At 36.0% G+C, this 13,953-nt stretch overlaps 1 protein-coding gene across 8 annotated transcripts in view; it reads right to left on the reverse strand.

The window, feature by feature from the left end:
• Sugct (succinyl-CoA:glutarate-CoA transferase) overlaps positions 1-13,953 on the reverse strand; it is a 679,655-nt gene that overhangs the window by 649,607 nt on the left and 16,095 nt on the right. For all 8 annotated transcript variants that reach the window (XR_013435050.1, XM_005319213.5, XM_021722294.3 and 5 more), the window contains exons 2-3: positions 4,229-4,280; positions 3,144-3,217 (exon numbers count right to left, since the gene is read on the reverse strand). Coding sequence is in view for 7 of the 8 variants with exons in the window: in XM_005319213.5 (XP_005319270.2) it covers positions 3,144-3,217; positions 4,229-4,280 (126 nt within the window). In the remaining variant the exon portion in view is untranslated. The remainder of the gene's footprint in view (positions 1-3,143; positions 3,218-4,228; positions 4,281-13,953) is intronic.

The following is a 13,953-nucleotide window of genomic DNA, read 5'->3' on the forward strand; positions in this document are numbered from 1 at the left end:
GCAATAAATACTAAATACCAATGGAAGGACATACTCAAAAATTGACAGGAAGGAGGGAGTTGGGGAGAATGAACTACAAGGGTCCACAAAGAGAACTACCCAATAATAAGCCCATCAGTGACTTTGTGAGAAAGGTATGTAAAGCCCAGATATTTGGTATATGATAGGACCTCTCAGAATCACCAGCAACTCTCTTTTTTATTAACTCACAATATTTTAAAATAGAAGGAAGAGGAGAAGCAACAATGCCAATATAAAGTTGAGATTCATTTAGTTTAAATATTTGCATGCATCTATCAGGTAGAAGTAGGTCAGAAGTTACACTGGAGGCCTAAGAAAGCTTGTCTCTTCTCTTGTCCTTAGAATATAGCCATGATTTTAGAAAGGCAGAAAGATTAGTGTTATTTGACCCGAAACATAAGATAAAAGATCACAAACTATGAAACCAGAAAGCTTGAAAACATGTTTTATTCGACCCACAGAGTTTCTAAGTTTTTAACAATCTGCTAAGATTTCAAAATCTGGAAATCTCATGTAAAAACTTAACCTTTCTTAAATGGTTTTTCAATCCATTCATTGATTCAACACTTATTGAGCACCAGCTAAGTGAAGATACTGCTCTATCCAGGGCAAAAATGGCAGTGAACAAAAGACCAAAATTCCTGATCTCATATCCCTGCTTATAGGTACAATCTGGAGTTTTAGTGGCCTCATTTACTGCCCCTCCAGCCCGTTTCACTCATTTACATATCCTGCCAGGTCCTGCAGGCATTATAGATTACACATATGGACTTGCTAACTCTAAAAGAAAAGATAAAAACTATAATTAAGTTTGATATGCTCTTACGATCACATAAGTAAGAATAAGTCCTAAGTCAGAAACTGCAATCAAATTTTATTTAATTGAAGAAATGGAAAAGTAGACATAAAAAGAAAGTCTACTGGAATTTAGAAATACTATCAAGTTGCATTCAATGAAACTGCTACTAGTCATTTTTCCTCATATCCACGTTAAGTATCTCAAAAACCCAGAACAATTGAATATATATTATGAACATTAAAATGTATTGGGCAAGAGGGTTTATCAGCCAAAAAAGGAGCAGTAAACACCTACTAGGTGTTTGAGAGGTAATAAAGGCCTTGACAAAGAAAGTTCTCATAGCGGAACCTAAAGTACAAAGGAGAAACAGGGATAAGTAAATAAGGAATAATAATTTATAAAAGTAATGTAAGTACAATTACTAAACTGTTGACCAACTGAAATAGAAAGAAAAATTAGATGGGATGCTCCATACAAGAAAGGAAGACACAAGAAAACCAATAGTTGAAATCAGGAGGTGCTCTGATGTTGAAATCAAATCAAAATATATAAATTAGAAGCTTTTAACAACTGGAGTGGGGAGTGTTCAGCTAAAAAAATAAATATTCTTCAGTATGTATCCAGTAATGACAGAAAGTGATAAACTTTGTTGACTGGATATATGAAGCAAATGTCTCAGGAAAGCAGGACCCTCCAGGCACTTCTATTATCTGAGACTGATAAACACGGGCTCAGATGAATATAACAAGATAAAATACAATAATATATAATACTCCTATGCTGATCAGAGAGTCTTCTGCTAACTGCTTTAGCCTCATAGGAAGATCTGATTAGCAGGAAATGGAATCTTCCAGGTCAAATATTCTACTTTAAAATATGGTTTATCACAGATGGTAAATTAATGTTGATATAATTATAAATTCATCCCTATGAGCCTTATGGATAGATGCACACTAATCAGCACTAGACCATTCTCATTAATTTGAGAATTCTGTTCCAAATCCATAAGGACTAAATCTTAGAACATAAATAGTAATACTAATTTTTGATAACTCCAAGATAAGCTGTCTACAGAATAATGACATGAAGAAAGTATCTGTGCCACTTAAGTGCTTGTGGAAAAAAAATGGCACACAACAAAGATACTTTTCAAAGCAACTTTATCAATAATTGCATGAACTAATCACCATAATGTTTAAAGCACCAAATAAAAGTGAAAATTGCAAAATTGCATATACAGAAGACATGTATTTGATGGGAAAAGAAGGAAAAAAAACTAGAAAGATGTGAGATTAAAAAATTAATATAAGCTGATATGTTGTCCTCTCAAGCCCTTGATTTATTTATTTTTTTATTTTTCTGTAGTTGTAGATGGACAGAATGCCTTTAATTATTCGTTTATTTTTATGTGGTGCTGAGGGTTGAACCCAGTACCGCAAGCATTCTAGGCAAGCATTCTACCACTGAACTACAGCCCCAGCCCCGCCTCAAAACCTCTAAACTCTAAAGTGGTAAAGTTTTTTTTATTTTTTTAAAAATAGAATAGAATGACAGGTTAGGGTATTAGGGTTGCTTTTGATGGGCTTTGATTCCTTTTCCTTCTCTCCTCCTTCTGTATCTTATTTCTTCCCTTTTATCATGCCCTTGTCTTTGCCATCCCTTCATCCCATGCTCAGGGAATGTGGTCACACTCACTCTAATCTCAATCTCAATGGTGCAGCTTGTATGGAGCCTAGAAAAAACAGAATCTGAGCTGAGAACCTAGATACTCTTTACTAACTATGTAAGCTTGAACATATTGCTTTACCTCTGTGTCTTATGCTTCTATTTTCTCATTTATAAACAAGGAATAATATCAGCCTATATGGTTATTGTAAAGATTAAATTAAAGTCAACAGGGTTTATTCTTTTTTTAATAGATAGACAAAATATCTTTATTTTAATGTGGTGCTGAGTATCAAACCTGGTACCTCACAAGTGGTAGGCAAGCACTCTACCACTGAACTATAACCCCAGCCCGGCAATGGGTTTAGAACTTAGCCTGGCTCTATAATTGTTTTTATCATCATTGTTATATGTTTTAACAGAATGTTTCAGGTATGTGAGAAGGAACTAACTTCAGTCTTAGTCCTTGGCACCTTTATAGAGTAAAAAAGGGATCACAAGCACAGGTTCAGAGGAACACAGAAGTGGAAAAAAGAAAATAATCATTTAAATTATCTCCTCATCCCATTTATAGGATATCCAAACATGGAAACTTAAGGAATTACTAAAAATATTTATTAGCCTGATTCTATTTTTTAAAAACAAGCAATAGCTTTACCTGGTCTTTCCACTTTTATAACTTCTGCTCCAAGATCTCCTAAATTCATAGTAGCAAAAGGTCCTGCCAGCACTCTACAATGTTAACAAGAATAAAAAAAAGACCAACTTGAAATTTTTTATTAATTATTTTCTTAATAGTCCATCAACACAGATAAGCTTATATAATACTAGCAAGAAACAAAATTGTAGAAACTGTTATTTGGCCATATGTATCAAGAGCTTTAAAAAAGTATATCCCCTTTGATCTAGTAATTCTATTTCTAGAATTCTATCCTGAAGAAGAAATTGAAACTGAGGCAAATATTTGTATCCAAGGAAGCCTAATTTATAAATGTGAAATACTGGGGGATTATTAAGTAATTAAAAACTAAAACTAAAATCTATATAATACAATATCATCTTACATTTTTTGTTTAATTTTTTTTAATATTTATTTTTTACTTGTAGTTGGACACAATATCTTTATTTTATTTATTTTTATGTGGTGCTGAGGATGGAACCCAAGGCCTCACATGTGCTAGGCGAGCACTCTACTGCTGAGCCACAATCCTAGCCCTGTTTAATTTTTAATAACAGAAAAATATTCAAAAGGAAACTGTATATTTAGCTATTCCCATACAGTAATCTCATGAAGTCCTTAAGGCCCAAGTCAGGTATTTTCTTAATGTATTTCATAAGCACTTAAATATCTCATATTTCAACTGATAGAGGTATAAGACTAAGAATAATTATGCTTTTTTGTTTGTTTGTTTAGGGAACAAAAAAGTTAAAAAAGTATTTCCAAAAATTCAAATAAAACTAAAAAAACATACTGTTGTATGCTTTAAATGCCAATAAAACTGTAATTCCAATATAGTTCCAATTATTTTTAAAATTATATATAAATGTGTAGATTGACAAAAATGCACAAATATTACACTAATTGTCTCTTAGAATAGTGCGAGTCCAGGAATTTTTCTTTTCTTTTCTCCTCCAAAATTTGAACATAAGCAATAAGTATCCCCCTATGATCGAAAAAAATAATTAAAAATTGTTGAGAGAAGGGAAAAACTAATCACTAAAATGAAAATAAACAATACAAACCTTGTTAGATCTAGAATTTTTACACCCGCCAATGGCTTCACGTTGTCAATATCTGGAACAAAACAAAAACATTCTAAGAATATTAATTAATACTTTTCAGAAAGAACAAAGCAGATTTCTCCACATTGAGCTTAATGTAGTCTCTATTGTTATCAAAAACAATAATTTTTCTTCACAATGATTCTTCTTAACACAAAAACCTCACCCTGATCCCAGTGAATGTCCACTAAAGCCTCTAATAATAAAATATTCCCAATTAATAGCATCCACAGCAACACTGAAATATTTTTTTCTAATGAAAAATAAAAACTAAAATAGTGACATGTAATATATAGGATAGTAAAAGCAACAACAAAGATCTCCAAATATTTGTTCTCTCAAGACAGGGAGGAAATAATGAATCTTAAAAGTATATTAAACAGTTTACAATCGAATGCATACTTCCCTTTTTCTCTTCACTCATCAGCTAAATTGATATGTACATTAATAACACATCAAACAAACATGTTCAAAATCAACATTAAATCACAAAATCAAATTTTAGCCAAATGACTTACATAGTTTAGTCATTATGACCTCATAATGATTGAGGTCAAGCCCTTCAGGTGAAAAATTGGGAACTATCACTTCAGTTATTTTTAATTGACTTTATTTTTTAGAACTGTTTTGGCAAACAGCAAACTTGAGTGAAAGGTACAAAAATGTTCCAGAGGAACTCTTCCTACATATGCATAACATTCCACTTTCAAAATCCTACACTAGAGTAGTATATTTATTATAATCAATAAATCTGCATTGATACATCATTTTCACCTGAAGTCCATAGTTTACATTTGGGCTCATTCCTGATATTGCCCATTTTATGAGTTTTAACAAAAGCATAATGATATGTAATCACTATTATATTATCACTATTATATTATCCACTGCCCTAAAAATCCTTGTGCTCCACTCCACTTATTCATCTCCCACTTCACTAACTTCTTTGCCTTTATCAAAATGTAGTATAAATATAGCATTTCTGGCTTCTTTCTCTTAGTAATATGCACTTAAGTTTCCCCAAATCTTTTCAAGTTTCCATAGCTCATTTCCTTTAAGTATTAAATAATATTCCATTGTTTGTATGTACCACAGCTTCTTCATTCACCTACTAAAGAACATCTTGGTTGCTTCCAAATTTGGGCAATTATGAATAAAGCTGCTATAAACATTGTGTGCATGTTTTTGTGTGGACATAAGTTTCCAATTCATTTGGGTAAATACCAAGGAGCGTGATTGCTGGACCGTATGGTAAGAGTATGTTTAGTTTGTAAGAAACTGCCAAACTGTCTTCCAAAGTGGCTGTACTATTTTTCATTCCCATCAACAATGATTGAGAGTTACTTGATTCAACATGTTTTTTTTTTTAATTCTCAAAGTAACTCTATCACAAGCAGATTAAGAATGAAGGTTAGAATTCATACATTTTCTCATAGGCTTGAGATGAACCACAAGGAATACAATAATTCTTAGGTAGGGGTCCAAAGACCACATTACTACAGTAATGAACACTAGAACTCCATACACTGAATGTTTACTCCTTGAAATAAGCAAACACAATAAGAAATTACTGTCAAAGCAATAGAAAATATTTTAAGTCCATGTGATTGATGCATTATTTTCTTGTAAGCACTATTATGTGGAAAATCAAATTATAATCAGAAGGAAAATTGATGAACAGAGGATCAGAAAATGAAAAAGAGCCAAAAGAATGTTTAGCATACTAGATTACTACAGCTACAGTACCCATGAATCACAATTCTAGATATGCATAACCTTGCATATTCTCCCATGTTGACTCTGGGCTTGGACATTTGCCTTGTTTTCAGCAATGGGACATCAAGAGACTTGACACTGGCCGAGGCTTGGATAAGTGCTTGCTTCCTAAGGCTTGATGTTTCAGAATGTTTCTGGCTTCGTGTGAAAAAGCACAAGATGACAGAGCCCATGGAAAGTGACCTGGCCATCTCAGTCATTGCAGCAGCCCCAGCTGAGGCCCCAGACATATAAGTAAAGCCATGTATAAAACACCCAGGCCCACCTCAAACACCTCCTATCTGCAGCCACATCAGTGAGCTCAGGTAAATCCAGCTGAAGACTGTCCAGTCAACCCACAGGACTTTGAGAAAAAATAAACCAGTATTGTTTTAAGCTACTGTCTTGGGATGATTTGTGAGACAGCAATAAATAAAATGAAATCATGGCTTATGGCAGAAGCAGCCTGTTGTAGCAGCCAGTTATCCTTTTAAAATGCAAGGCATAGCCAGGCACAGTGGTGCACACCTGTCATCCCAACTAAGGAGGCTGAAGCAAAAAGATCACAAGTTCAAGGTCATCCTAGGCATCTTAGTGAGATATTATCTCAGAAAAAAAATGACTAAGGATGTAGCTCAGTGGTAGAGTTCCCCAGGTTCGGTCCCCAGAATAAAAAAAAAAAAATCCAACATCTTTCCACAGCCTAAAATATCCTGCTTATTCTGGCCCCTGGTTGCCTCTCCAATCTCCTTCCCTATCACTCTCTTTCTCACTCTTCTCCAGCCTTCTTGCAGTCCTTTGATCATGTTTTAGGGACTTGGGCAGATTGCTCTTCAAGAAAGGATTTACTGTCCACATACAGAAAGCATGTTTAACTTACAACTTCCAGTATCAGCTTAGTCAGAGTTCACTTCAGCCTATTTCAGCTAACAGCATATGCCATTTGACCAGGGAAGTCCATGGTCAAATGACTGAGCAGAGTGGAAAATAAGGCCTAGTCATTTCCTCCACTCACTGCAGAGGTGCTGTAGTGGGCCTCAGGCTGTCAGCTATGGAACCCCCCACAAGGCTGGCACAGACTTCAACAGGTCGACATGCAGTCTGGCAGCTCCTCCCTCCAATTGGATTTTCTTCCTTTTCTTCTAACTGAGTTTACTGCCCCCAAAATTTGCCTTTCTGATGGTCTCAATAACTGCTTTACAGAAAACACAAGATGTGACAGGGCCTTTGCACTTACTATTCCTTAGGACTGGCACTCTCTTCCACTATATATTTGCATTCTTCTCACTTCATTTAAATTTCTTCTTGAATATCACACTGAGAGACCTTGCCAGATCATTCTACCTAAAACAGAACCCCTATGAATCTCTATTCCTGCTTTATTTTTCTTTATAATACTTATTACCTTACAGTATACTGTAGGCTTATTTATTAGTTTTACTACCATCTTTCTCACTAGAATACAATCTCAATAGGGCAGGACTTGTCAGTCTTGCATTCCCCGGTCTAGAACCATAGCTGTCACTTAGCAGGCACTCACTAGGAATTAAAGAATCTGTGAGGAAGTTAAAGCATGGAGGAAGGGAGGGATCCATATACTTGAACATGAAGGGGTGCTGTATTTTATTGAATGCTTTTTCTGAATCTATTGAGATGATCATATGGTTCTTATATTATACTTGATAATTAGTATGCTAATAAAAGAGACCAGAATGCTCAAAATCAGGTAGCTCATTTTTGTGTCACATGACTAAACCGGTCAGGGTCACTCCAAGTGAATTTGGGGACAAAATAAAGACACAGACACAGAAAGTACCTTTTCTTTGGGTTCCCTGATAGCTCCTCAGCCACAGCTCCCACAAGGTGGGCAAGGCAGGCAAGAAAGAGAGTGAAGAGCATGTGCTGAACCCTTTTATTGGGGAGAAGCCATTCTAATAAGGAAAGGGGTCAAGTTTCAGGGGGTTGAGTCTAGCTTCCTGATGTCTTGCTGTCAGCAGGTTGAGTGACATCTAGGAAGGCCACATCCATCTCATATGCTGTGTAGGGATCATAGGCAGAGCAATCGAAAAGACTCATATGTCGCCAGCCCAAACACAGGGGCAACATTGGTTCAGTCCACCCTGTGTGCTCAGTGCTCATAGTTCACACACACAGAGCCCATGTCTAACTTGCCACATCTCCACACTCTGGTCGCTCAAAGCTAAGGGGTGCTCGGTCCCAATGTGGCAGTTCCTGACAGCACATTTCCCCTCTCTCTTGTATAGGGCTTGAAAATGGTAGAATAAAGAAACAATTAATCAAAGACACTGTGAAACAGTTTTGCCAAAGAAGCCAATGGGAATTTGGGGGTGCAGGTAAGCTTAGCAGTTAGAACAGAAAGGAAAACTAAAAGAAAGGAAACTGGGCAACAAAAGAGAAAAATCACCAGGGAAAACTTCCATCAGCAAGATAACCAGCTGGGCACAGAGGTGCACACCTGTAATCCCAGTAATTTGGGAGGCTGAGACAGGAGGATTGTGAGTTCAAAGCCAGCCTCAGCAACTTAGTGAGGCCCTAAGCAACTTAGCAAGCATCCTATGTCAAAATGAAAAATAAAAGATTCTGGGAATAAAACTCAGTGGTGGAGCACTGCTGGGTTCAATCCCCAGTACCAAAAAGAAAAAGGAAAAAGAAAGATAACCAAATAGCTTTAAAAAATAACAAATACTCCAAGTTGCAAATAGTATCTCTCCAAAATCATCAAACTGATTCTGTAAAGCTCAGCACAAACACAAGTGCTCTGTGTGAGTGGTTCTGGGGAAATCAAAGAAAAGAAGTTGAGTTTCACATCTGAATTGGTAGAGGAAAGAGGTACTAGAATAGCTATGATAGGTAGGAAATGAATGGGAACTCCCATTAAGTAACCCTTGTTCCCCATATGGGCTAATCATTCTATAAAGATACAATCAGGAAAGTTGCTATGATTTGAAGTGTTACTCAAAAGCTCATGTTCCAGATACTATAGCAATACATACATACTCATGTTTATAGCACACAATTCACAACAGTCAAACTATGGAACCAGCCTAGATGTCCATCAATAGGTGAATGGATAAAGAAAATATGGTATGTATGCATACACACACACACACACACACACACACACACACAATAGTTTCATTCAGCCATAGATAAGAATTAAATTATATCATTTGCGGGAAAATGGATAGAACTTGAGAACATTATGTTAAGTGAAATAAGTCAAACTCAGAAGAAGGTCAAAGGTCACATGCTTTCTCTCATATAGGGAAGCTAGAGAGGAAAAAGGAAAAGAAGGGGGGGTCTCATGAAAATCAAAGAAAGATCAGTAGAGTAGAGGAAAAAGATGACCATGGGACAGGAGGAGCAGAAGGAAGGGGAAATATTAAGGAATTATATTAGCCAAATTATATTGTTATATGCAACAACAAATCCCACCAATATGTACAACTATAATGCACCAATAAAAAAATAAACAAAAAAGTGTATGTGCTGAAACTTAATCCTAAGTTTCATATATTAATGTCATTTAGAGATGGGATCTTTAGGAGGAAATTAAGGTTAAATGAGGTCACGAGGGTGGGATCCCCAAGATGGCACTACTGGCTTTATAAACGGAAGAAGAAACCAAAGTCCAAATGTTCTCTCTGATATATGGATGCTATCAAATGATAAGGAGTGGGTAGAAGTTCATTGGATTAGACAAAGGGAATGAAGAGAAGGGAAGGAGGATGGGAAGAGGAAAGACAGTAGAATCAATAATACACTTTCCTATGTTCGAATACTGTGTAACTCCACATCATGTACAACCACAAGAATAGGAAGTTATGATACATGTATGTCAAAATACACTCTACTGACAAGCATATGTAAAAAGAATTAAAAAAAAGAGAGGTGAAAGAGATATCCAAGCGATCAAGCTCACTCTGTCACACCATGTGATGCATTCCCCGTGTTATGATGAAACAGACTTCACCAGATGCTGGTACCATACTCTTGGACTTCCCAACCTCTAGCAATGTGAGCCAAATAAACCTATATTCTTTAAGTTATCAGTCTCAAGTATTTTGCAACAGAAAACAGACTAAGACAAAAGCCATCATATTCTCTCCTATTCCATGTTCTATTAATGAAAACTGAGATGTATACTTAACTACAGTGACACACATTCAAATTGCTACTCTATTTTCATCGTTCACATTGTTCTACCTTGATTTCCTTATCTATAAAATAGGGATAATACTGGTACCTATTTTTATAAGATTGTAAAAAATTAAATAAAGCAAAGCCTTATAAGCAGTCAGCCATGGTGCTCCATCATTGTCAGTTAATGTATTATTTCCGTCTTCTCACAAAACTTGCCCTGTGTTCCTTAATTCAATGAATGGCATGCCCATTTGCTCATTTACCCAAGCAGGGAAAACCTAAGTAATATTCTTGAATCTTCTCTCTTCCCTATCTCCTCAAACTTAAGTAGTTCTTATACTTCCTGAAAATTCTTTTGCACAAAAGTTAATCAAAATGGATCAAGGATCTAGGAATTAAACCAGAGACTCTGCATCTAATAGAAGAAAAAGTAGGCCCTAATCTCCATCACGTGGGGCTAGGCCCCAACTTCCTTAATAAGACGCCTATAGCACAAGAATTAAAACCAAGAATCAGCAAATGGGATGAATTCAAACTAAAAAGTTTTTTTCTCTGCAAAAGAAATAATCTGTGAGGTGAACAGGGAGCCTACATCCAGGGAACAAATTTTTACCCCTCACACATCAGATAGAGCTCTAATTTCTAGGGTATATAAAGAACTCAAAAAGCTAAGCACCAAATAAATACAAATAATCCAATCAATAAATGGGCTTCTCAGAAGAGGATATACAATCAACAAATTACGAAAAAATGCTCATCATCTCTAGCAATCAGAGAAATGTAAATTAAAACTACTCCAAGATACCATCTCACTCCAGTAAGAATGGCAGCCATTATGAAGACAAACAACAAGTGCTGGCAAGGATACGGGAAGGGGGTGGGAAGGTACATTCATACACTGCTGGTGGGACTGCAAATTGCTGCGGCCAATTTGGAAAACAGATGGAGATTCCTTGGAAAGCTGGGAATGGAACCACCATTTGACCCACCTATTCCTCTTTTCGGACTATATCCAAAGGACCTAAAAACAGCATACTACAGGGACACAGCCCCACATCAATGTTTACAGCAGCACAATTCACAATAGCTAAACTGTGGAGCCAACCTAGATGTCCTTCAGTAGATGAATGGATTTAAAAAATGTGGCATTTATACACAATGAAATATTACTCAGCAATAAAAAAGAATAAGATCATGGCATTTGCAGGGAAATGGATGGCATTAGAGAAGATAATGCTAAGTGAAGTTAGCCAATCCCAAAAAAACAAATGCTGAATGATTCAAAATGGGGTTGGGAGGGAGAGCATGGGAGGAAGATTACCTTTATAGAGAATAGGTGTGGGAGGGAAAGGGAAGGAGAAGAGGAATAGCATGGATGGTGGCAGGAGACCCTCATCATTATACAAAATACATGTATGAAGATGTGAATTTGGTGTCAACATACCTTATATACAAACAGAGATATGATAAATTGTGGTATAAAGGTGTATTAAGAATTGTAATGCAAAACAAAAAAAGACAGCTCATGTATAATGGCATAATTTGGCATAAACATACTTTATATACAGAATTACGAAAAATTGTGCTGTGAATGGATAATTATGATTGTAATGCATTCTACTATTGTCATGTATATAAGAAAAAAAAAGGCTATAGCATGCTTGGTTTCTCTCAAGGCCTTCCACCTTGAATTCAGAGGGCTACTATCGTGTTGCCTCTGCACTTGGTCATCCCTCTATGCTCTTACAACTCTGATGTCCCTCTGTTTGTCCTAATCTCTTCTTGTATAGGTAAACCAGAAAGACTGGATTCAGGCCCACTCCAATGGCCTCCATCCAACTTAATTGCCTCTTTAAATTATCTGTCTCCAAATACAGTCACATCCTGAGCTACTGGAGGTTAAGGAGTCAACATATGAATTGGAGGGGAACATAATTCAGCCCACAACAAAGCCCTATCCATTTGCACAGTATCTAATTAGCTCCTTTTTTTATTGGTTATTCAAAACATTACAAAACTCTTGACATATCATTTTTCATACATTCAATTCAAGTGGGTTATGAATTCCCATTTTTACCCCAAATACAGATTGCAGAATCACATCAATTACACGTTCACATTTTTACATAATGCCATATTAGTAACTGTTGTATTCTGCTACCTTTCCTATTATCTACTATCCCCCCTCCCCTCCCATCTTTGCTCTCTATCCCATCTGTTGTAATTTAATTCTTTCTCTTGTTTTTTTTCCCTTCCCCCTCAAATTCTCTTATATGTAATTTTGTATATCAATGAGGGTCTCCTTCCATTTCCATGCAATTTCCCATTTCTCTCCCTTTCCCTCCCACCTCATGTCTTTGTTTAAAGTTGATCTTTTCCTCCTGCTCTTCCTCCCTGCTCTGTTCTTAGTTGTTCTCATTATATCAAAGAAGACATTTGGCATTTGTTTTTTAGGGATTGGATAGCTTCAGTTAGCATAATCTGCTCTAATGCCATCCATTTCCCTGCAAATTCCATGATTTTGTCATTTTTTAGTGCTGCATAATACTCCATTGTGTATAAATGCCACATTTTTTTATCCATTCATCTATTGAAGGGCATCTGGGTTGGTTCCACAGTCTAGCTATTGTGAATTGTGCTGCTATGAACATCGTTGTGGCACTATCCCTGTAGTATGCTCTTTTAAGGTCTTCAGGGAATAGTCCGAGAAGGGCAATAGCTGGGTCAAATGGTGGTTCCATTCCCAGCTTTTCCAGGAATCTCCATACTGCTTTCCAAATTGGCCGCACCAATTTGCAGTCCCACCAGCAATGTACAAGAGTACCCTTTTCCCCACAACTTCTCCAGCACTTGTTGTTGTTTGCCTTCATAATGGCTGCTAATCTTACTGGAGTGAGATGGTATCTTAGGGTGGTTTTGATTTGCATTTCTCTGACTGCTAGAGATGGTGAGACTCTCTCTTATCATACAAGGGAAGAATTGAGAATCAGCAAAATGTGGGGAAAGCCTCTGTCAAGGAAAGAGAAGCCACCAAAACAAACATGAAGAAGAAACTCAGTGGAAACAAATAAGACAGGTAAAATATTTTTTTAACTGTGATTCCATTTATAACACCTCCTGGAAAAGGCAAAATGATAGGCATAGAAAACAGATCAAAGTGAACAAAGACAGGGTACAGGGAAATTAAATAATTACATATTTTGAACAAGGGAACTGTTTTATATCTTAAATATAGTGGTAGCTACATGACTTCATATGTTTGTCAAAACTCATAGAACTGTACACTAAAAAGAGAATTTTACCATATGCAAATTTTATCTCCCTAAAAAGAAAGTCATTGATATACTTAGAAACATGAGATTTTGTATCCATAACAGCACAAAGTACTTTTTTTAAAAAAGAATGTTCAGAAGATAAAACTCTCACTTTGAAATTTAAAAATATTTTAAAAAATGAGAATGTAATAGAAAGGCAGAAAGATAGAAATATATATATTTTGTATATATATGAAACAAAAAAAACATAAAAATATAAAAAAATAAATCACAATAATATGGGACAGCAAAAAACAGAAGAGAGAATATTACCAAGCAAATAATTGAGATAAATTTCTTAAAACTGAAAAGGCATAGAGTCCTTTTTCATGCCCCCAAATAATCGATTTTAAAAAGACACACACCAAGCCCAACAAAACATCACTGTAAAAATATGGAAGACTGGGGCTGGGGTTGTGGCTCAGTGGTGGAGCGCTTGGCAAGCACATGTGA

Source organism: Ictidomys tridecemlineatus, chromosome 2 (assembly GCF_052094955.1).
Source record: "Ictidomys tridecemlineatus isolate mIctTri1 chromosome 2, mIctTri1.hap1, whole genome shotgun sequence".
Lineage (NCBI taxonomy): Eukaryota > Metazoa > Chordata > Mammalia > Rodentia > Sciuridae > Ictidomys > Ictidomys tridecemlineatus.